The sequence below is a fragment of the Haliaeetus leucocephalus genome, unplaced genomic scaffold (assembly GCF_000737465.1).
Source record: "Haliaeetus leucocephalus isolate CR32 unplaced genomic scaffold, Haliaeetus_leucocephalus-4.0 Scaffold252, whole genome shotgun sequence".
Lineage (NCBI taxonomy): Eukaryota > Metazoa > Chordata > Aves > Accipitriformes > Accipitridae > Haliaeetus > Haliaeetus leucocephalus.
In genome coordinates this window covers 225,745-249,322 of record NW_010972688.1, presented here as the reverse complement: position 1 = coordinate 249,322, position 23,578 = coordinate 225,745, and the positions used below count along the sequence as shown (strand labels likewise).

At 43.8% G+C, this 23,578-nt stretch overlaps 1 protein-coding gene across 1 annotated transcript in view; it reads right to left on the bottom strand.

Annotated features, from left to right (window-relative positions):
• The window catches only part of GAS7 (growth arrest-specific 7), a 65,658-nt gene that overhangs the window by 10,682 nt on the left and 31,398 nt on the right, over positions 1-23,578 (bottom strand). The window contains exons 5-10 of the mRNA XM_010568754.1: positions 23,435-23,472; positions 19,608-19,623; positions 14,653-14,742; positions 12,386-12,501; positions 6,055-6,129; positions 2,721-2,799 (exon numbers count right to left, since the gene is read on the bottom strand). Coding sequence (XP_010567056.1) covers positions 2,721-2,799; positions 6,055-6,129; positions 12,386-12,501; positions 14,653-14,742; positions 19,608-19,623; positions 23,435-23,472 — 414 coding nt within the window. The remainder of the gene's footprint in view (positions 1-2,720; positions 2,800-6,054; positions 6,130-12,385; positions 12,502-14,652; positions 14,743-19,607; positions 19,624-23,434; positions 23,473-23,578) is intronic.

Here is a 23,578-nt window from a genome sequence, read left to right as displayed (position 1 = left end):
TGTAGCTGACTTGACCCACTGTGGGTGATAGTCCTGCTCTGACTGGGGGGGTTGGACTAGAAAATTCTGGACAATATTTTTATGACAGTCTCATCAGGATGGCCCCAGGCAAGCTAATAAAGACCTGTTCACAACTCTGTGGTCCAGCATGGTTACACAAGCTCTCTCAAGAACAGAGGTACAAACCAATAGCTATGTCAGGAGCGTTGTCAATGCTCAATGGAACAAGAACTGGAACAGAGAGAAGTTCAGTATGGCTTCAGTGAACTCCAGAGGCAATATATTACAATTGATAGAGATGTCTGTGTCCAACCGAGTTTGAAGTAGCTAAACAGTCTGTGTGTCCTTCAGACTGCTCTATTAATAACTGGATTAACCTTGGTAAACAACCCAACATGAGCTAGTCATCCTCAGTAGAAGAAGTGGCAACCTGACTCATCTGACATAAGTAGGCATTGCTGTGAAAACCCTTATAAAAATTCCCAGGGCCAGGGACACACCAAACAGGAGGGCATGCCACTGGTAGTTCTACTTGCCTAAGAGATAGTGAAGATATTTGTTTATTTCAGATGGTTTATAATGGGACAGGAAATTGTGAGATCCTCATAAAGATGGGAAACACACCACCAGGAGGCTCAAAATGCAAACAAGGCAACTACTTCTTCCAGTTTTGTGTTCTGGGAATCAAAGAGGTGGACTTCTCAGTGAAGGCAGTCATCTTTCCTCTAGCACCATTATCCTGCTTCAACTTCCATCTTGCAAGACATACCATAAGCTATCAAAATAGACTCACATGTGAATGACCCAGGCTTTTAAATGTTGCATTATAGTTGGCCATATTTATTCTTTTTTCTTTTTTTTTTTTTGCTAGAAGATCTTGCTAAAAGGCTTTCAAATGCATGCAATAGATGAAAAAAACCATAAATTACTTTCCTAAGATGAAGAGATTTAAAGCACCAGTGTATACAGACAACTCTGACACCCATCACTGAATGAGTGTGATGTGAGAAAGGACTTGAAATCCCAAGAAGTTTGCTAAAAGTTATGAGGTACAGGACAGAGACCCTGTATCTCTGTACCAGTATGGTACAGACTTACGCAGAAAGATGGAGGCATAGGGTTAATCATAGTATTAGATGTTGGAGAAACTACACAGGTGAGTTATCAGAAACCACACTTCAAAAATTCCTCCCATTTCACAAGTACTTATTTTTGCCTTTGCTCCGCCAGCACCATTTCCAGAATGCCTGGTAACACACCATCAGCCAGGCCAGCCCACCATGATTTCAACTAGTACAACACATGTGCATCTTCTCCTCCAACTGAACTCACCTCCTGGAGCTCAGTGAGGGATAATCAGATAGCTGGAGAAGAGGTTCAGTGCCATGATGGCCTTCAAGGATTCCTCGTGTGCATGTATCTATAGCTGCCATGCCAGTCTGTACAGGCATTAGTAGTGTAATAATATTTTATGTTCCAAGTGCTGCGAGAGTGCTGTCACCTTCTCTGATCTGTTCATGACCCCCAATGTAACAGTGCCATGAAGGACTGTCACAGAAGTTGTTCAGTGTCTTAAAGGCTGGTATTTATGTTTGAATACTTTTGGTGTGCTCTGCACTGCACTGACTGCTTGTGCCAGGACTGACTGGTTTTGTTCAACTATCAACGAGAAATACAATTACTACTTCTAAAAATAACTTATCTGAAAGTAATAGCAATAATCAATATGTTTAAAAACATATTCTGTTAATAAAAGAAAGCTGGAACTAGGAACTCCCAAAGCAGGTACCAGAACAGTGGGGAGAGTTCAGAGGATGCTACAGGAGTTTCTGTGCAGGGTTTAAGGAAAAGTAAAATAATGAAAGAGCTGCTATACATTGCCTGCCTACATGCACACACCACTCCAGGGTGCATTTCTTCCTTTTAGAAAACAATACAGGAGGACAATGGGGAGCAAAAAGAATTTCACTAATTGCAGCCCTGAAGTAGAAGTTTGAAGCAGAGCAGCGGGTTACCAAGGCAGCGGCTGGTTGCCTGAGTAACTTCTGCATAATCACTTACAAACAGTGCAGAGCTATAATTTTCCTCCAGAACATGGCTGTTGTGCTGAGATATCTGCCACTGCATTGAACTTGATCACCCACAGAGGTTAAAATAATGTAACAGGACGCAAGAGTATGTCACGTGTGGTGGAAAAAACCCAGATAAATACCATAATTTGTACAAGTAATCTCCTTGGGCATCACTTGACAGAAAAATCCAAAAATAACATGAAGTAAGATCCCAGTGCACTTTTCAGAAACACTAACAATACAAAGAAGTCAGAGTCCTGGTTCTCTTCCTTCCATACAGATACAGTAGATTCTTGTTGAGAAGCCAAATATTATTTTTTATTTCTTTCTCTACAGAAGTAATCTGTACAAGCTGTAGGTAAATTTACTTGAACAGGCTGGAACTTAAGAGCCCTAGGTGAATAACCTCTAGAATCAGTTTTCCTTCCTTCTTACGAAAAATTAAGGCTAGATGTGTTTTCACTCATCAGGTAGATCAAATAAACTATGGCTTTGGCAGGAAGAATGGACAGAGTTTCAGTAAGTTCGTTCACAGACTTATTAATTCTTCTAAATTTGTACCATATATGCATGTGTATTTTCCCCACTAACAAGCACTGAAGGGAGATCCACATGAGTTACAGGGCAAAAATCTTTGCAAAAGTTTACCTTAGAGGAAAATTTGAGATGAACTTCTGCTTCATCAGCTAGACTCTTCTTTAGCTGAGCCCAAGCCTCTCCTAGTGTGCTGAAAGAATACAGAGTGACAATGATCAATGCCCTGTCTTCTGCACATCCTCCGAGCGAGATTTGTCAGATAGATATGGTACGATGCTTGGTACCGTATCTTGCTCAGCAAAATCATGGAAAAGTGACAGCAGAAATCTGAGAAGATAACCGATCTCTGTGACCAAGGCAGAATTATATTGGCATTGCATGTAGCAGATCTTTGAAAACACTGTTCATAATGATCTCCAGTTACAGAAATGCCAGTCTCCATAAGCGAGATACTTCAGTATCTTATCCTTACCATAACAAAGTTTTTCTCTTCTAATCCTTAAAATAAATCTTCACCAATGCAGTTTTTCTATTGCCTCTTCTACTTTACACCCTACTTTTGGTGAACAGATTATTCTACTTCTCCTTGGAGAAGCCATTCAGTATTTGAAAATTACTCCATCTTCTTTTTCCTTCAGAGAAATTATTTTCTAGAATATGGCAGTTTAGGTATGCTCCTCTAGACCCTCTCCAACAGATTCCTCTTAAAGCGTCATAACCAAAACTACACCGTCTTCCAGCAGAGGTCTTCCAGTTGCTAAACTGGTAAACAGATTATTTAGTATCAGACACTCTTTCTTCTACTTATCTCAGTATGATTGCTTTTTAAGACAACAGTGTGAACTTGTTGATGAATAAGCTTGTGAGTCACTATAGCCAGATCCTTCTCCCACAAACTGTTATGTAACTGTATCTTTCATATCCTGTGAAAATATAAAACCTGGTACTTTCTCCTCATTGAAATGCATCTTATTTTTTTTCAGTTAATTCCTCTAGTTTAACAAAATAATTCTGAATTGCAATTTTTTCTTCAAATTGTACATACCACCCCTCCTAGCTTTGTCTCATCTCTGATTAGAGTAAACCCATTATTTATTCTACCATAGGTCATTAACAAAAACATTGAAAAAATCTGGACTTGGGACAAAACTTATGGGATCTCACTCCATAGCTACTTTCTGCACTTTACTTTTTGTAAGTAGAGGGTATGATGTCTTACCTAGTTTTGCACCTTAGGCTTTATTTAGGCCACATTTCTCTTGCCTGCTTACAAGAATCTCCCATTGCAAAAAGCTATACTAAATTAAGAGCTATGATGATGACTTCTTCTGTTACTCCACCACTGGAGGAAGTTAGGTTATTTGTTCTGTATGCATCCACAATAATTGCTCACCACCTTAGTTTGCCACTAAGTGCTTCTAGAAAGCTTGATGGTTTGTTCTACCACTTTGCAGAGGTTAAATAAAGCTGAGTGATCTACAATTTCCCGGCTCCTCCTCTCTCTCCCCCACCCCTTTTCAAAGACAGTCATTTGTCCCTTCCTGATAGCTTGAAAAATTGTCTGTCATCTGCAATTTCAAAATAATGATCTGTAATCTCTGGCATTACTCCAGTGAGTTGAGTCCTCAAGTATGGTGTTCATCACAGCTAAACAACCCGAGATTGTTTCGTCTACGTAAGTGCTCCCAACTCTTCTTCTTCCCTAGTCCCACTCTGAGGTCCCCTACCACTGTACAGTTCTCACCGGCACTAACTGTTTTATCTGATCTATTTAAGTGAAGAAGGCATTTCAGCCTGCTAAGCATCTTTTGCATCTCTTATCCAACTACAATGACTTAAATGACCATGGATTGTATCACCTTCTGTGTACGTGCAGCAACACTGTACTCACAGCAACTTGGATAGAACCATCCCAATACCACAAATCGGTCCCATATCATCACCCTCATGTCCCACTCACATACATGATGGTGGGTCTTCTTACCACCAGAGGAGGGCATAGGACTCTGGAGGGACAGCCCATTTCTGTCAATTCCACAGACTGCTGGACAGCGAAGCTGGAAAATGCTCTGTGGAGTACGAAACCAGCAGTGGTAGCTGGTGTGTTCACAAAGCAGCTCATGGGGTCCCCCAATTCACACCTTCTCAGGAATGAGAGGAAGACCCTGGCAAATGTTTACTTTGAGTGTGCTAGGCTGCAGTCCCACTTTTGGCTCCTTCAAATCCTCCTGTTGGCTGCTCTTCCTCCCTCACTTTTTAAAATGGAATTTTTCCCTTTCCGAGGCCTCACCAATTCCCAGGATCTTCTCACTAGCCTCTTCCTGGCCCTAGCCAGTTTGGCTACTACAGCACCAGGAGGAGAAATTCCAGCAGGACCTCCTTCCACTCCCTCACCTTGCCGAGGCAGAGCACCACCAGGCAGTGTTCCTAGCTCCCTGCACTCTGCTCCGTATCCCCCTCAGTTCCCTACTTGAACATTCTTTATGCTTTGGTCCTCATTCCCTCTCTTTTGATCTACTCTCCCGTAGTTTTCTTCCCCTTCATTTTTTTCAGGCATTCCTCCCTTCTCCTATTGGGGGTAGAAGAAAGTGGGAGAAGGATGTGGAAGAAAGTGGTTTTAGCTTTGCTAGGAGCAGGTTAACACCCACCCCTAAAGGGGAAAGAAGAACAGAAACCATCATCAATGTAGGTGCTTAGAGAAGCAACAGCCTAGTTAGCCTCTACAATTTCTGTCCTTGCCTACTGGAAGCTGAACAAACACCTTGTGGATCTTCACTGCCAGTAGAAACACAGTGTCAGAACTAGGGTGAGGACAGTAATTTCCAACCTTGGCTTTCAGTGCTTAGAGGGTTTGTGTTGGAACAGATAGAGCTAACAACTTCTAAACCTTCAGGAGTGGTGTCTTTTCATTATTACTGAAAAATTGCAATCTGGTCTGGAATTGCATTGCCTAATACCTTCTTAGTAACTTCCAAAGTGTGAACATGCTGTAAATAAGGGACAACATGCTACTTTTCTTGGAGAGCCAGACCCACGATGAGAAGAGACTTCTTTGTCCTCCCTCTGTCTGTGCTGCTCCAGTTCTACTGGTCTGACCTTACGGATCTACTTTCAGCAGTATATATATTTCACATACTCTTCCATTTTCAAAGTAATTTAGTACTTATATATGCTAATCCCTAAAGGAACTAGTGCTGGCTAGAACAAGGGTAGCATAAACACATTATTGGAAATGCAATGTTTTATACACGTGTTCCTAAAAATTTACCATGAACGTCTTAAAAAAAAAAAATACTCCAATACTTGCCCAACACACCCAGGATGCTAAGCTAAATAAACCTCTACTCAATGGGAGAGGTCAGGAAAAATACATGTACCTGCGTGGGAGGAATGCCTTTTACGTTAACATTCTTGTCTACTACAAAAGTCACAGAGATACACTTACCCTTCTTCCTGAGCAGCCAAGGAATTCTGAGACAGTTTGGACAGGTTCTTAGCATATTCCTCCTCAATCTTTATCCTACACTCACACACACACAGAGGGAAAATAAAAAGACAGCAGCAAGTAAGCTTTAAGGCAGAAACCCACACACATAATTTAAAGAAATTCTCTGCATTTTAACAGATCTTGCCACAGGAATTTTCCTTTCAGTCTCCAGGGCTTGGCAGCACCAGTTTCAGGATCCATCTCTCCCCTCCATATGCTAAAAATGCTGTGGCAAGAGCAGGGATATATGCAGGACAGCATGTGCGATAAAATTAGAAGAAAAAGCTACAGTTCTGGAGAGCAAATAACAAGAACAAAGTGTTTCTACTGTGCAACATGGACTGTCTGCAAAACTGGGCTCACTTGAGAAGCATGTGATTCAGTCTGCAGCTAAACGTGAGGTCGCACATCCTTGAAGCAAAGATGAAGGAATGCAGTGATACAGGAGAAACACAAATGAGGTTTGGGGTGCTGGACTGCACCTTTCCTAGGGACACCGAGTGCTTCCTGCTCCCCATTACAGGCGATCAACTGGTGAAGATGTGCCAGGGGCTACTGTCACCGACACATTGTGGTGCAGCCCCTGCCCTTCACCCATGCCACCCACTGCCCTGTCCTTCTCTCCATTCACTCAGCAGCACCACACCAGGAACAGGATCTGAGCCAGTGGTGGGGGTGCAGAAGAGGGAAGCTGTTGGCACACAACCACTGTGGCAATGGCTGCAGGGAGAAGAACAAGTGTAGCTGTTGAGCTAGGGGACAAGGGTAAATGCTGATTGCATAGTAGGGAGGGAAGGAGCAGCTGCTGGCTCAGAGGTGATGTGCATCATGCCTGAAACCCATCTCTACCTCCCCCGAGTTCTTCTCCTAGTAAAACATCTGCAAGGTATACTTGATATCAACTAAGGCAAACAACTGGCTATTTGCTGGTTTTCAAACCAGCTTGCTCAAAAGAGCATCTCTGAGAGACAGATGAGTGGCACCCAGGTGGAGCAACTCCAGATTCTGTGCTAACTACGTACAAGCAGGGGAAAAACCTAGTTTGAAATCCTTCTCCTTCCAGTGAGGAGACAGAAGGTGGGATACTTTTGGCATGCCCATTTGCAGTAGCTAATTGAGCAAGCAAAGTTACGCATGGCACATCTGAGACAAAAGGGGTCCCTTGAGCCCAGCTAAGAGGGGTCTGATACTCTGGGCTGCTGAAAATATGATCTGAATGTCACTCTGTGGGATGCAGCTGGCTGAGGCCCAAGGTGATACTCAGCTTGGTATGGCACAGTACAACTACAGATCTCACCCAGCACATGGGGGTCCTCTTCTTCCCCCTCCCATGAGAACAAAACCAGCCAGCTCCCCATTCCTCCTATAGCAAGACCAACAAATACAGCTGTCCAGCACCAAAGGCTACACTGGGGTTAGGACCTCACTATGAAAAGGGCTTTATGCAGGCACATTTCACCTGACCTACTTTAAATACCTACTTCAGGATGACACTAATCTTGTCTCAGAAGTGACAATTTCTATGGACTAGAAAGGGAGCATAGGTCAACTATAAGAAAGATGCAAATGTCTAAATGTAGCTGAGATAAATACCTAAGTGTCCAGCCCAAAGCCAGGGCTCACTGCTTTTGCCTCATTTACCAGAGTTCCCAACCAAAGCTGTAGTCTACAACCTTCACCATGCAACTTTATTCCTGCTGGATTTTGGCTTAAGGATGCCTTTGAGTGATTTACTTGTGGATGCTAGGTGTGCAAAGGCGCTAGCTGGTCTGCTCTCTGTTCTGAGCTGCCCATACTGACAAGACCCTCACAGAATCCATGTCTCGGTCCTTTGTCTCATGAACAGAGGAATAAACATCTTTCATCATAAAGGTTTGCTGTGAAAATAATGAATTTAAAAGCCCATGAAGTCCTTCCTTGATACTGCTGTAGCTGGAGAAGGATTGAACACAACAAGACAAAAGGAAGCCTCATGATTTTCACAATCACACATAAAACACACTAAGTCTGCTACCATCAGTGCCTGTCCTAAGCATGGCACCCTACATGCAAAGCCACTGGCTTTGATGGAGGCGCTCCCCACCGATCCCAACTTTGGCCCGGGCTCTGGGATTTCAAGTGTTACTTGTAGTGCAGGTGGGTGGCACTACTAATAGGGCAGGCTGCCTAGCAAGGAGGAATAACAATTAAAAACTAACAGTAAAAAGGTGAATTTGTTATTGCTTAAGAGCCCCAATTACAAGACATAAATTGTTCCGCCACAGCCTGGTGTCCTGCCACCGTCTGTGGCCAAAACACCTTGAACACCTCAAAAGAGGCTAAAAACCAAGATGAAGATATACCTCAAAAAGGGAAAAAAAATATGCCTCCTGGCCCTGGCCGATTTAAACACCCTGCGAACTCTGGATTGTGGTGACTGTGAAACACCAACACATCAGTACACAGGGACTTCCGAGCCTTGTGAGCCTTCCTCCAGAAATCCACACGGCTGTTTTGCCATTACTCCACCTTCACACCAAAAAACCCCTACATTTCTTGTTTCCACTAACTTGTTTGAAAACTTTCAGAATTTCACTCCTTGTGTAGTCAGAAGCATTACAAACTTTAAGCGCATTTTGACCTATACTGTCTTGACTTTATTAGTTCTAGATGCTCTTTGGATGTTTATTCCCTGCTCTCTTATGCTTTGTAGGTTTGTTGGTTTGTTTTTTTCTTTGAAATAAAGTACTTTGTGTGCCCATACTCAAATAGTTTCAGTCACACCATGTTATAATGAAGAAAAACTAGAGAGCTACAAAGGGAGGCAAAGATGATCTGATGTGACTACCATGCAAGAAGAAACTAAACAGATTAAGACAACTAGGGGAACACAGAGAAAAGGTGATAGAGGATATCTGACAGACATCTACACAACTGCCACTGTGTGAAGACAGTGACTATGAGTCTTTTTACACTATTTCTCCAGATCAGGAGGCAACAATGAAATTATCAGACAACAGAAGCATAATTACTTTTCCTGTAGTGCATAAATTGCAGAAGTCTTCTACAAATTGTTGCAGTGGTCAAAAATATAAAAATACTCAAAAGGATTAGACAAACAGTGGAAGATGTTTACAAGTATCTGCTGAACATGGCAGACCTAAGGCAAACTCTGGCTCTGGAAATCCCCCAAATTCTGGTTATTAGAAGCTGGGAGGACAGAGACTCTCATGCTCTTTTCCTCTTACACAGTCAGTACTGCCATGGTCAGATTAAAGTCAGTGGGCTACACAGACCTTCATCAGACTCACTACAGCCATTCTCCTGCTTGTGTTTCTTTTCATGTAGCTAAAAAACTCTGCTATTTATTTTAAATTTTCGAAGCATAGCCCAGCTCAATTAAAAAGTGAGTGGCCAAAAGCTTAAGACAGTGTTCCTTTGCTAATAAAAACACTACTTATTATACTTGGAGAGTGATGCTATTCAGGGCAGTCTGCAGATTTTCTTGGCCATTTTGGAGTGCTTACTGGAATACAAATGCTGGACCATATTTTCACTTTTGATTTAAAGTAATTTTTTCCTTCTTTCACACCCACACCCTTGATCTTTCAGTTCAGTCAATTTTCTAATTATTTTCCTCCCTTTCTTGAGATCCGTCTTATTAAAATTCAAAGTCTGTATTATAACCCTACCTTTGTCAACAAGAACTGAATGAACACATAAGTGCTTAGTCTAAGATTGCTATTTACAAGTAGCTCCTCTAGAAGCATCTACCTGATAAAATAGATTCAGTTAGTATTGCCTCTTGTTGGTTATTTGATGAAGAAATCTGGTTATTGTATCTCATCCCAGCTTCCTATTTAAAGCTATTTTTATTAGCTGTCTGAACCTCACCTCTAGAAGGCTTGTTGTAGAGATGGAGAGAATTTTTCTGGACATGAAAACCCCTAGCTAAATGTGGTCTTGTAATCCCCGAGCCACCTGATGGTCATCATGAAAATCTTATCAGTATTTCTTCCCTCTTAGCTGGGAATGTAAAGGTTCCCCTGATGGCCTGAGCTCTCATTTCCATGAGTAACCTCTCCAGCTCAACACTATCCTCCTCCTTTTCCACACAGAGCAATCCTGAATCATTTGTTCTAAACAGAAGAAAAATATATTCATCTTTTTATACCTCCCATCTAGATCCTCTTCACACTCAATTCCAAACCTTGTTTCCAGCACACAGTGAATCTTTTCTGTCTTTTCTTCTATAACGTGCCTATTTCCTCCTCTACCGAGGACACGAACGTGACTCTTCCCAGTGTCAGAGCTGCTCTCTCCTTGTTTTCTCTCATTTCATGCAAGCTTTCCCTCCCTCTTGAATGCTCCTTTCTTTTGTTTCTGTCAAATTTCATTATATATTACTTCCTTTGGAGCAGCTTTCCTCCTCTTCTCCCTGGCCATGGCAATCACAATTCTGCTTGCCTTCTCCTCATCTTCTAGCTTAGCAAGACTATTTCTCAATTGTATTTTTCCTTTGCCAGCTGGTCCTTTCTTCTTCCTGCATCCTCTGGTCACACTTTTTCATGGATCAGAGAGGCAACTATCTCTTGGACTGTCTTACATCAAAGGCAGTAGGAACCACATGTGGATGCTGGGCACTCTGCACCTCCTGTACCAGACCATCTTTATTGCCTGTGCTATACTTTGCATTTCTCCACTGCTGCCATATCCCTAATACTAAAAAAAAAGACAAGAGGGAGAAAGAAAACAAACCACAAATGAAAGCAACTATCTGCAAGTTCTGCCCAATTGAACTGCCCCTCAAACGCCTACACAGGTGCCTGTTTGTTGCCCCGTTAATGTTTCCACCACTACTGATTTACATCAGCACAGCCACGCTGTGCCCGCAGCAGCGGAGCAGGAAGGCAATACCAACTCAGCAGCAAGCACCAATATAGAGGCATTAAGAGAGGAAGGCAGCTCCTTCAACTGGTCCTGCCTCCAGAAGAGAACATTGTCCTGGTTTCAGCTGGGATAGAGTTAACTGTCTTCCTAGTAGCTGGTACAGTGCTATGTTTTGAGTTCAGTATGTGAAGAATGTTGATAACAATGATGTTTTCAGTTGTTACTCAGTAGTGTTTAGACTATAGTCAAGGATTTTTCAGCTTCTCATGCCCAGCCAGGGTACCTGACCCAAACTGGCCAACAGTGTATTCCATACCATGGGACGTCCCATCTAGTTTAGGAACTGGGAAGGGGGGGGCAGGGAATTCGCCGCTCGGGGACTGGCTGGGTGTCCGTCGGCGGGTGGTGAGCAATTGCCCTGCGCATCATTTGTACATTCCAATCCTTTTATTACTACTGTTGTCATTTCATTAGTGTTATCATTATCATTATTAGTTTCTTCTTTTCTGTTCTATTAAACCGTTCTTATCTCAACCCAGGAGTTTTACTTCTTTTCCTGATTTTCTCCCCCATCCCACTGGATGGGGGGGAGTGAGTGAGCGGCTGTGTGGTGCTTAGTTGCTGGCTGGGGTTAAACCACAACAACATCCATCAGCATGCTCTGCCTTTCTGCTGGGAGCAAACACTGCTTGTTCCCTATGGGCCGTTCTCAAGTTTTGAGAATCATACTCAAGATGATTTACACTGGCTTGGACACACGACAAGTGATTTCAAATAATAGCGACACTACTTATCAGTAATGATGTCACATCATCTCCTGTACATGGTTGAGCTGAGCATATATCAACTGCTTGTTTGGTGCTCAGTGCTCTTCCCGTGTCAGCAGAGCAACAGACCATTAATAGCATTCTGGAGTTTTCTGGTAGGAACATCTGCCTTTATGACTTGGGGTTCACTCTAAATTATCTGTATGTGTAGTTTAGCTCCATAACCAGCTTAAGTCCCAAGTGATATCTTTTTACATCTTCCTCTAGGAAACTGTGCCTATGCTTCATGTCAACAAATTGCTTCTCTATTTTTCAGACAAAATATTTCCTTTCTAAATATCACCTCTACTCTTTTTTTCCCATGTCCATGTTTTTTCCTTGAATCTGCAGCTTAAAACCTTCTTGGCTCCCTCTATCTAAACGGACAGCCTGTGTGCAATGCAACTGAGACAAGCACAGCAGGGAGAGACAAGTGAGAGCTGGGGAAGACTGGAGAGTGTGGATGGACATTAAAGAAATATTAAATGTTCTTTAAGAATTGGTAGCGTACCTTTTACACAGTTAAGCTACATCATTAATGTACCAAAGGAATATTTAAATCAGGAAAAAAAAATTGCTATAAATAATTAATTTGATAGCAAAGTGCTAATTACCTTTCTCGAACAAACTCTGCCATTTCTTTCTGCATTTGTTTCCCTTTAAGTTGCTTTTGAAGAAGAATTTCAAATCCCGACACTGTATTGTTCCCTTGTGAATCCTTTTTATCAGCCTAGAAGGAAAAAGGAAGTTCAACAAAAAGACACTGGGATCAAAAACATAGACACGCAGTTCCCAGCAGCAATTGCCCAAGGAGTCCAAGCAACAGGCAGCAGTGGTGTCCGAAGAGCCCTGCTCTGATAACAGCTGATGGTCGCAGCACCTTAGCACCTCTCAGAGGAAGAGTCCAACACTTTCTCTTTCCCCTTCCTCTTATTTCTTTTTTTAATTAAAAAAAGGAAGTTTTACAGTTATCTTTAGCTAGCATGAGACTATGTTGGGGCCAAAGCAGCAGCCTTGCCTTCCCTTCTGCCCATGGCCTTTCATACCTGATGATGCCTCTGGGCTGGCTCCAGCAAGCATGAGCCCTGACAGCTCACCCTGCAAAGAGAAGAAGGGATCCTGGAGCCAGCACAAGGGAACTGCTGGGGGAGATGGGAGGACACTGCTGCTCCTTCCAGGGGTAACGCAGCCCTAAACAACCTTTAATAGACTGTCAAGTTCAACCATGATTTGCACTCAGAAAAATACAGCCAGTCTGCACAGATCTCCTATAAAGCAGGGTAAACCAGCAACTTGTTCAATAGGTTACTGCCATATATCCCATCTTTCACTGTTTGTTTCCCACACAGCCCTTTCCACCCTTTGTTCCACTGACTCTCAGGGTTGCTACAAGGACCAACACAGTCTTCTCTCTGCTGCCTCTTTTCTCTCTCTCCTCTCCTGCTTTTCCCTATTTCAGAATTTCATTTCCTACCCTCTTCCAACAAACAGGCCCAAAGAACACTTCCCTAAGGACCACAGGTTTTGCTCCAATATGCTGGATGCTGCACGTTTGCACAGAGAAAAATGCCACATTAATCAAAGTGTGAGACTTGTAGGACACCACACCAGGCACCGGGCAGCTCAAACAACAGGAGTGGAGTTGATCGAAGAGGGAGGGTGAGTCATGGGCAGACCACGGACGACAAGGCCGAACAAGAGGAAAGTCCTGGGAGCGGAGCTATGGGAGGATAAAAGTTTGCAGGAGAAAGACAGCTTTAAGTGGAATTTAAGTGGAGATGTGACCAAACCCAAGGAGCCAAGCAGTGGCCAAGCCTAAATAGAAAGAACCAAGCAGGGCATCTGTAAGACACATGCAAAAAATAAGCTTATATACCATTAATGATTTAGTGCTTATTGGGATCAGAAGACTGGAAGAAAATGAAGAAACTTTGATGGTTTGGTAATGGGACCATTTGCAAGTATGTCAGTGTATTCTAGAAAGTTATGGCCATTAGTCCTCACACCAACGCTGAGCATGCACGAGGGGAAGTGCTACTGTGCCTCCAACAGCTACACTTTTTTGTAAGTGAATCTCTTTTTTTTTTTTTTTTTAATGGAAGGACTTCAATAACTGGTAACTGAAAAGACATGTGAAATTCATAAAATCTTCATTATTGAGGTAGTATTCCCCCCCCCCCCAAAACCCCCAGTTTTCCAGTGGAAGATTTTTTTCTATCAATCAGCTCCACACTTGAAGGACTACTGTATCATTTTAATATGATTCAGGATCCTGAAAGAGGAGCTAAGCATGAGAGGGCACACACAGAAACACAGCCACTGCAGACCTCCCATGCTGAAGGCTGCATTAAAACTACTCAATTTAAGAGCTACTAATAGTCCTGTCCTTCACAAACCTCATTCTTTAAAAAACTCATTTATCCATGGGAGTGAGTTTTACAATTAAATGCAAAATTTGTAACTATCTGCTTGTTTTAAATGTGATACCCTCAGCTTCCTTGTGTATCCCTAGCTCTCGTGCTCTGGGAAACAATGAAATAATATTCCTTGCCAGCCACCTCGCTATCCTCCCTCCTGCTGCACAGCCCTTTTGGCTGTGGTATTCTGAGACATGTAGTTTGTCCTACATCCTCCCCATTTCCTGACCAAAATCAACTCCTGACAGCTGACCTTGCCTTTACTGGACACTCTTCACCCACATCTGAGTCCGGTTAGATGGTTTCTACCTCATCTTCACTGGCATCCTCAGACACCCTGGTGCTGCCCTAACACACTGCATTTCAGCTCCAATTCTCTTGTACTTTGTACCACTAATCAAGCTGTTCCACTTTTTTGGAAGCTCAGGAGCTGCAATATGGCATGTGGCTGACTGCCTACTTACCCAGAAATAATCACAGTAGCTCCACTCCGAAGGTTTCAGCAACTGCTGCTCTGGCATTACGTCAGGGTGGGGGAAAGTCACACAGTTTATCTGTAAAAAAAGGCAAAAGAGAGTTAGAAGGTAATGAAATTTAGCTGTTGATGAGAAACATGCAAATGAAAGGTTATATACACGCACTTTCAATCAGAAAATCCACAGTGAATGCATGTCAGTGAAGAAAAATTGGTTGTTGCATGGAAACAGCAGCTAAGTATTCCCAGAAAGCTCCTCTAAGCAAGCAGGAGTGTCGCCTCAGAGGAAAATAAACTACCCATTTCACATGAGGAAAACCTGCTTGATTTGGAACGCGCTATACAGGGACTTTTCCTAGATCCCTAACAAACTGTGGTAAAAATCCTGACGTGAAACACCCTGAGCATGCCCTGAACACAAGAAATATTGTGAGCAGCAGGGAGCACTGAGGCGTATCTCATCAGAAAATCTTGGCTGTGTTAAGTCTCTTACAGGATTACAAAAAAAGGTGTTATTTTTTTCAGTGCACAGCCATTCTGTCTATCCCAGAAACCTTTTCAGATGAAAGTGATGCTCCCTGCAAAAAGGAAAAGGGGCTCTCTAAAGTCAGCTAGCCTTCAGTGTGCAAAAAACCACAGCAATTTGTGAGACAGGACTCATCACACAGTCATTAAATAAAGGCATAAAAAAGTACAAGTGCTCATTAAGTTATCGCAGTAGAAAATGTAGCCTGATAAAAGCACAGTGGAAGCAAAGAGCATGACAGCTACTGCAGAACATGCTGCAGAATAACTCTGGATGCAGTTAAGCCCTTCAGGGGAAGCATCAGCAAGAGTCAGAGCTTACTTGCCAGTTCATAATGCTCACCTAAAATTTCTGCTGGGCAGGCACACTAAAAGCATTCCCTCTTATGGCACCCGCAGGTTCACTGCAGTGATTAATACCTGTTAATACTTGTGTATTAATCAAGGAACCACCAGAAACTGAGGACGGAAGACTCACAGATGCAACTGTATGGGTTTGGGGTTTTTTTTGGATCAGTTAACATTCACAGGAAATCCAAAACCAAAGCTGTGGGCAGGGTTAGCACAGCCGCATGGGCAGACCTAAAGGTAGTGCTTACATGCAGTGAATCTGCCTTTGGGCTATTCAGAGAGGATCAAAAAGGACACGGCAACACACTGCAAAGTGCTGACACAGTGTAAACCCACCATGCTAGGGCAATGCAGACAAAGCCTTTAGCTGATACAATGCTGTTCCTACAAACCCACGTTGGCTCTGCTGCTGTCTGCCCATGAAGTTTCAGTGGCTGTCCTGTATGTAAGGCAAGAGCTTTCTCTACCCCCCTTCTCCACAAAAATCACCCTGTCCAGAGCTTGCCAAGTCCATTTCAAAGCAGGCTGAGGACCCTGTACCTATGGTGTCTTTGGCTGTCACCTCAGCTAGATCCTAAACTGCATCTTCCCTTCCAGCTCCCATTGGGCTTCAATCTGATCTGCAGGAGGTGGGAGACCAGGGCTTTTACTTCACCATCATTTTGCAGGCAGCAGTCATGCACTGGTGAGCCTGCATCTCCAGCCACAGCCAGCCACCACTGGGCACACAGTCCCAACAACAGACAACAGGAGCTGCTGAAAACACCTCTCTGTTCCTTCATGTTCCCCATCAGAAATGTCATGCATCAGGAGTTATAAAACATCAACTCAGTTCAGAGTGGGATGGCCACGCGACAGAGGTGCCAGTGCTCACCTGTCACCACCACAGCCTCCAGCACAAAGCCCCTCTATCAGGGATGTTTCACTGAGGACACCTTCTGTCTCTGCTGAAGTTTTCCTCTCCTGCCATTTCCCTGTCAGTTCAGTTATCTCAGGACAGCACTGCAAGCTCATCTTGCCCTGCTAGGTAGGTTGTGTTACCTTCCCTAGTCCATTCAGGGACCACCAGATCTAAAAGCCTGCGAACAGATCCCATCATCTGCTGGAAGCACCCCAGCCACAGGAGAGGAGCTGGCACCTCTCCTCTGGGCACAGGCAGCACAAGCAGGGGGGTGCAGAACTGCTCGTGGGTACTGCAAATCTCTGGTGCAAGGGGCTGCAAGTGTGCACTGGCTCAACACCCTGTTAGGAGACTTCTCTCACCCCCACCAGGAAGCTTCACAATTGATCAGCCCAAATGTCTCAAAAAGACCAGCTAGAGACCTTAAGCCAAATTGCTGCTTTCAGACAGTATCCAACAAGCACCGACCTGGACCAGTGCTGGATCAGCACCCAAGGCCAACAGATAAAAGGCTCCGCTTTGCTTCACAGATCACCCAATTCCATTGCCAGTGCTGATCATGGGCTGCACTGGTACCTGGGCATGCCTCTACACTATCACAGCAACATGCTATTTCTCAAATAACACAATATATTGTAGTTTCGCCTTAAAAAAATGAGATGGCCTCAGAACCTGTGCACAATTGCTCTGCCATGTACCATAGCGGGCCAACTGCTTCCCATGAGTGAGCAATGCTGCAGCGCATCCTCGCAGAGCAGGTGAGATTGGGGAAACAAAGTATTATCAGCAATGTTATAGGTAACCATGTGAAGGCATGCAGTATCGAGACAGGTTTAAACAGCTTCTGGCTTTGAGGATTTTTGGCTTTGATGCTGCATTTCAACTCACTGAATAAAAACAAGGGTGTCAGCCACAGGTCACTTGGACTCCAGCCCTTCCAGCCCCGCCAGCCTGGCAGCCTGCACAAAACACTGCCCTGTACACAGCTACCATGTGTGCTTACACAACACACCTCATCGGCATCCAGGATAAGGTGCTGCCTCTTGAGAGCAGACTGACAAGCTACAGGAACTTGGGATTTAGCTCAAGTTAAAAATAGTTAGCAGTAGAATGCAAAAGAGGTAGAGACTGCATGGAAGTTTTAGGGACGCTGGAAACGATTCACATCTCCACATCAGGAGCACCACTACTGCAGTGGTGAAAGGAGAAGCTATTTTGGTTTCCATCTATCCTCTTACTGGTGGTCTTGCAGAGAATGGCTAGGAGGTCCCCTGTGGAAACACACTGCTGAGTGGAGTTTTGTGTTGCCCGAGACTACTTACTTCAACTGAGAAAGGACCAAATGCTTCCCAGGAAGACAGCAGTGTTTTCAAGGCAGATTTCTAAGGCCCAACATTGTGACACTGGATAATGAGAAGGGGGGGGGAAGATAGGCACCTCCTAAGTGTATTTTGTAGTCTTTACCAGAAGACGGCATCATCGCACTGCGCACCAGGTTACAGAGGTGTTGTGCAGCAGGGAGCACATAGAGTGGCATACGAGTTGTTCCCTGCAGCTTAAAAATCTGCAAAGGGTAACTGCAAAGGAAATTCATATTCCCTGCTAAAAACGCCACCTCTTTCACAAAAACTAAATCTGTGTTGGTTGGAAGCTGCTTATTAAGACTCTCTGTTACGTCACTAATGTCCTGAAGAAATAAACACAGAGTCACTGGAAATGCCCACATTTGGACTGGTGAAAGTGTTCCACTGCAGTGGACCAAACACACCGCACCACATCAACGCACGCAGCAGGAAGAGTAACAGTGAGTACACGTGTCAACAAGTGATGAGAGTAGGGTTAATTCACGTGTTTCTCAAAGAGTATCGTCATGCTCAAAGTTTTATGAATAAATCAAGCATTCTTCACTTCTCAGAAGTTTATACTTAATTGTCCAGAAACGATGCTGAATTGTCTGGAAAAAGTCATGAGCCCATTTGGGTCTAGTATCACATTTAAAAGGAAACTGGTGTCAGAATTTAAAAAAAAAAACAAAACGGCAGAAGCTTTTGCAATCTTAAAAAAAAAAAAAAGGATTATTTGTGTGGTAAACAGAACTTAACAGAACTTACAGTTTTCTACACAAAGTCCTGGAGAGGGCATGAAAATTTTCAAAACTCTAGAAATATTACTAAATATTATACACGACTGCATAGGAAATCCTGTGACTCTTTCTTTCCTTTCATCACCACAGATTTCTTATACTTAAACAAGAGCTCTTGGATGTCTATTTCCAAACATTTCTAAAACCTCTCAGGGTTTCCCAGCAGGGAGGGGAACAACGGGCTGGCACTGAGCAGGACGTGGCCGCACACCAGTAGTGGAGTGACCACACCTCACTCCCCCCACCATCCTCCCTCTGAAATGCTCCTTTTCTTATTTCTAAAATCAAAGATAGCTGAAAAAAAAATATATATCACTCTAGTTCACCAGCTTAGTCCTACTGATGAGGTTTTTGACAGATGCTAAAGAGAGCCAAAGCATCTTGCGATGATGTCCTGATGTTTAACAGCATTAAATAGCTCTATCACTCCCACAGACAGCGACACCCCCTCCCTGCGTGAAAACCCACTGTTGTCACTAATGGCAAGGGACCACTGCTCTCACTAATTGCATCCCTGACAGCTCATCAGGCTACGTGCAAGGTCCAAATTCAAACAACAGCATAGACCACTGCAGTGCTAATCTCTTTCAACAACACTGACTAGCCAATAAGGCCTGAAAAGAAGTGTGCAGGAGCTGACTATTACAGCTGTAATTGCCAGTAAGAAAGAAAACAAATTAAAACACATAGCTAATGATGGAGTCACAGAACTTTAAGAGAAAACAAGGCGTTATGACCCGCATTACATTCACACAGACTCCACTGGGACAGGCGAGGTGATAATCAGCCTCACCACGATACTAAGTCCTCTTCCAGCCTCTTCACTAATAAAAATAATGGCTGTTGTCAGCTTGCAACAAAGCAAAACTAATGACAAGACACCAGCAAGGCATGCTCCAAGTATAAGCTAAGCACACATGCAAGAGGACAGCAGCCTGTCCTTCCAGCTGCCACTGGACACAAGTAGCACCATAAAACCTGTGTGAGAGAGCCACTGGATCACCAAGGCTAGGAAAAGCTACACAGTCAGAGAAGAAATGCTATGAAAAACATGGTGAAAACAAAGCTTGGGGAGGAGAAGAAAACCAGACAAGCAACACAAATTGATGCATTTCTCTTGACAAGCCTTCTGTGTGCCAAACTCAATAACTGTATTTAAATACTTTTGCCTGTTTACTGATCATGAGCAAAAGCAATTATACTCTTAGCAGCTAAATATTCCAGCTCATATTTCACAGGAGTACATTGGCAGTGATGGCAAAATGAGCTGTTTATGTTGTAGGTGACTCTTGGTTATGTCTGAGATGCAAAAGGGTGACAGAAGAAGAAAAGTTACAGGGAGGCAGGTGAGCGCACAGGATTTGCACAAGAGCAGTGTGCACAGGAGCAAGAAACATTATTGGGTTGGGCAGGCACATTCATTTTATGGATTTCAAAGTGCTCTGGAGGCTTTGAAGTTGCTACCAGCACTCACCAGTAAATGAGACATTGCCAAGCAACATGAATAAAACAAGAATAATTTGATCAAGGCTCAGATAATCAACTACGTGTTTATTACATAAGACACTATATAAATAAACTAGCAGAAAGCGGGTAAGCTCACTGTACTAAAGTGACTTAAAGCGCGGCAACATTCTCATTCATTTCTTCAACTTAAAAATGCAGATTATTTTTCCTGATTTCTGCACATTCACAGCACCTTAAACACAGCACTGCTGTGCCAGATTGACTAACTTCAGTATCTGCTTTACAGTTTCAGCTGAGACCCAAAAAGTACAACAGCCAACTCCACTAGATGCAATGAGTTCACCTGCCAAATGGGGCTGTTTGGGCAAAACAGCCAAATGCAAAGGCTGGAGGAGATCTCAGAAGAGCTTAAGCACAGACAAAGGCTCAGGCAGTTTTAAGTCTACCCATACAGGGAAGCCCAAGAATGCCTATACTGTGCCTAGGTAGCTTCAACATCATGAGTTTGCATGTGGTTTTAGCACTGGCAGGGTGATGTTGCAGCTACAGTACAACAGAAGGGGAGAACAGAGAACTGAAGTTCTGATTGTTAACAAAGTCAATTGATACACTTCCTATTTCAAAGGGAACATTCCGCCAAAAGTGTTTAGGAGCCCTCTTTATGTGGTCTGTCTGTAGAAAGGTCCAGAGATGATTTGGTCAGCGCCTGCCAAAGCAGGGGATTTCTGACAGTTTATGCCATGCAGTCAGCCCCAGGGCAGAAGGGAGAACGGTGTTGAATGTGCAGCCTCATACTGTGTTCATCACATTGTGTCAGACACAGAGCACAGCAGCAGAAAATACAAAGTTACTGCTTGTAGCTGCCCCCCTTCCCATGTGCAGCACATGTTCATTTATGTGTCCAACATATGCAATACAAATGCCAGCATTTTCCAAGTCATGCTGTATCTTGACAAGGCACTAGAGCATTCTTAAGAAAGAAACCCACACTCAGAAATACCATAGCATCAGACAGGTTTCTTGCTCTTCAAGCGAGACAGCTCTGTCCCTGAGTCGATATTCCCCTGTACCTTCTCCATTTAACTCTCCCTCACCTATGGTAAAGGAGCTTCAGCTTCCACAGGAACTCATGGCCAGAGAGACAGCTCTTCAGGAATCAGACAGCAAACCAGCCAGTCTAAAACTAATGAGTACACCCTGAAACTCACTGCAAAATCAACGCAGACTGTAGACCACAGACCTGCACTGCTGCTTCCTAAATAAGCATCAGTAATTTGTGCAAGCAAGTTTCGTAACAGCCTCTGATATAACCCAGCAGGGTTCTCCCCTCCAAAGAAAGCAAACACAGTGTCGGTAACATTCATTTACCAAAGAGAAAAGACCATAACTCTTCTTCTTGGTGGGTACATACAGATGAGAAATACTCTAGCTCCTGCTCGCCTTCAGGATTTTCATAAGCCATGTTCCCAAATGGCTATTTGGGTGTACAGGAGGCAGATGCATTCCTAGGAAGGTGGGAATGAACTCCCACCCCTCTGCTGAAAGTGGTGAAACAGACAGCTAGGCTGCAGCCACTGGTGAGGTTGGACATCACCTGATGTCCGCAGTTTGCATATCACAGGATTTCAGTTTGGGGGGAGGTTTGCTGGACCAAGAGCCCCAAAGTTAATCACAAAATTCCCCTCTGCAAGAAGAGGTTCTGCCTACACACTGCTACAGACCAAGAAAAAAACATCTGACAGCAAGCTAACGATGTGCCCTGCAGGTCTGTTAACCAGAACATCCCAACATCAGCTTGAGTGGCACTGAACAAATATAACCTCCTAGGAGGCAGGGGGGAAAATTACATTGCTTTACACTCTGTATGAGAATGTTGTTTTTCACAGTGTCTCCTTGATGCAGACAATGGCTTGGAGCAAACAGCTGTTAAAATTAGCTTGTTTTTGTCTGTCTGATGCATCGTACTTGAAATCTTCAGACTTTTACTGGAGAAATGCACACCCAGTGACCCTGACATAACACACAACACTTTCTTGCTTTGCAGATGCTACCAGATGGCACAGAGGCCAGCATATATGACAGTGAAAACCACCCTCAGTGAACAGCCTGGATCCTCACCCCTGTAAGCAGCAAAGACAGACAAGCGCTGTCATTCCTGTGCTGCACCCTGAAACCCAGTGCAACCCACCCTGGGACCATGTCTAGTCCCTCTGGACATGATGTTCAGCCCATGGTTTGCTCCTGCCCCTCCGACCCGAGTGGGCAGGGGAGCTGCATGAGGTGGCTCAGACGTGTTCCCAGCCCCAGCCACCGCGGCCCTGGAGGCCCTGCAGCTGATTCCCCAGGACATTTGCAAATCTGCCCAGACCAACACATTTATACTTACTTCATGACATACCACTGTCTCAATAAACTAATTAACAGTACCAACACATTTTGTATTCATAATGACTGATTTTGATAACCAAATACACTACTGACGATTTTTTTTCCCCAGAAAACTGTACCTACATGGCAATGACTGACCTGCACTGCAGTCAGAGACCCCTGTATGTGCTCATCCCTGTACGAACCCTCATCCCTGTCACCAGAAACCCAGGGAATCGTGCTCACTGATGGATAAATCAACAGGCTGCGTGTGATAATGTAGACAACAACCTCCTCCTCGTAGTAACAGTTAAGAATGATGTATAACGTTAAATCATTCCCTTTGTTCTCGTGGATTTTATACCCTGCTAGTACTTGCAGCTGTAAGCATGTTTATTGCCCCTCCTTTATCACTGTAATTCATTTATCTGCTCGTTTATCTTCTTTATTATTTTCTTTTAAATAAACCTTTCTATTCCCAGCCACTTCCATTAATCTGTTTTGATTTCCTTCCTGTTTTCAAACATCCGTCCTGCACTGAGGAGTCCAGAAATGCAAACTGTGTTCCAGATGGGGTCACCAGGCATACAAAAGATACTAATGTCTGTAAGCGTGATACTGAGAACATCTTAACTGAGTCAGCTATTTTTAATTATTAATATTAAAAGCAAAGGTTAAGATTAACTTCATACTGAAATCTAAAATCTTTGCCTGTACTTCCCATCAGAAATCTCCACTTGGACACTCTGGCACAGAAAAATACCTCCTGACACCTCTTTGAGAAAAAAATAGATTCTGCCCTGATAGGGCAATGACCCATCTCCTCAGTTTGTATTTCTCTAACCTTTCAGTGTTTCTCCAAACACAGAGGCTGCTGGGAGGCGATGGTTACCAGATGAGGAAGTTTTTTCAGGACAGCTGGTTCACCAGCCAGCATCCCTGGAGCACGGGTGTTCCCATTCCTCGCTCTGTCCTTACCTCCTGCTCGTCCCAGAACCGCCAGAATCAAAGGGAAACTGCGACCGGAATTCTGCCCGGGACGGAGATCCCAAAGCCTCCCCGGACCCCTGACTTACTAGGGTTTACACACCAAAATTCCTCGCGGTGGAGGCGCTGCCCGCCAGCCCGCCTCCCCCAGCCCCACTGGCCGGGCGACCGACG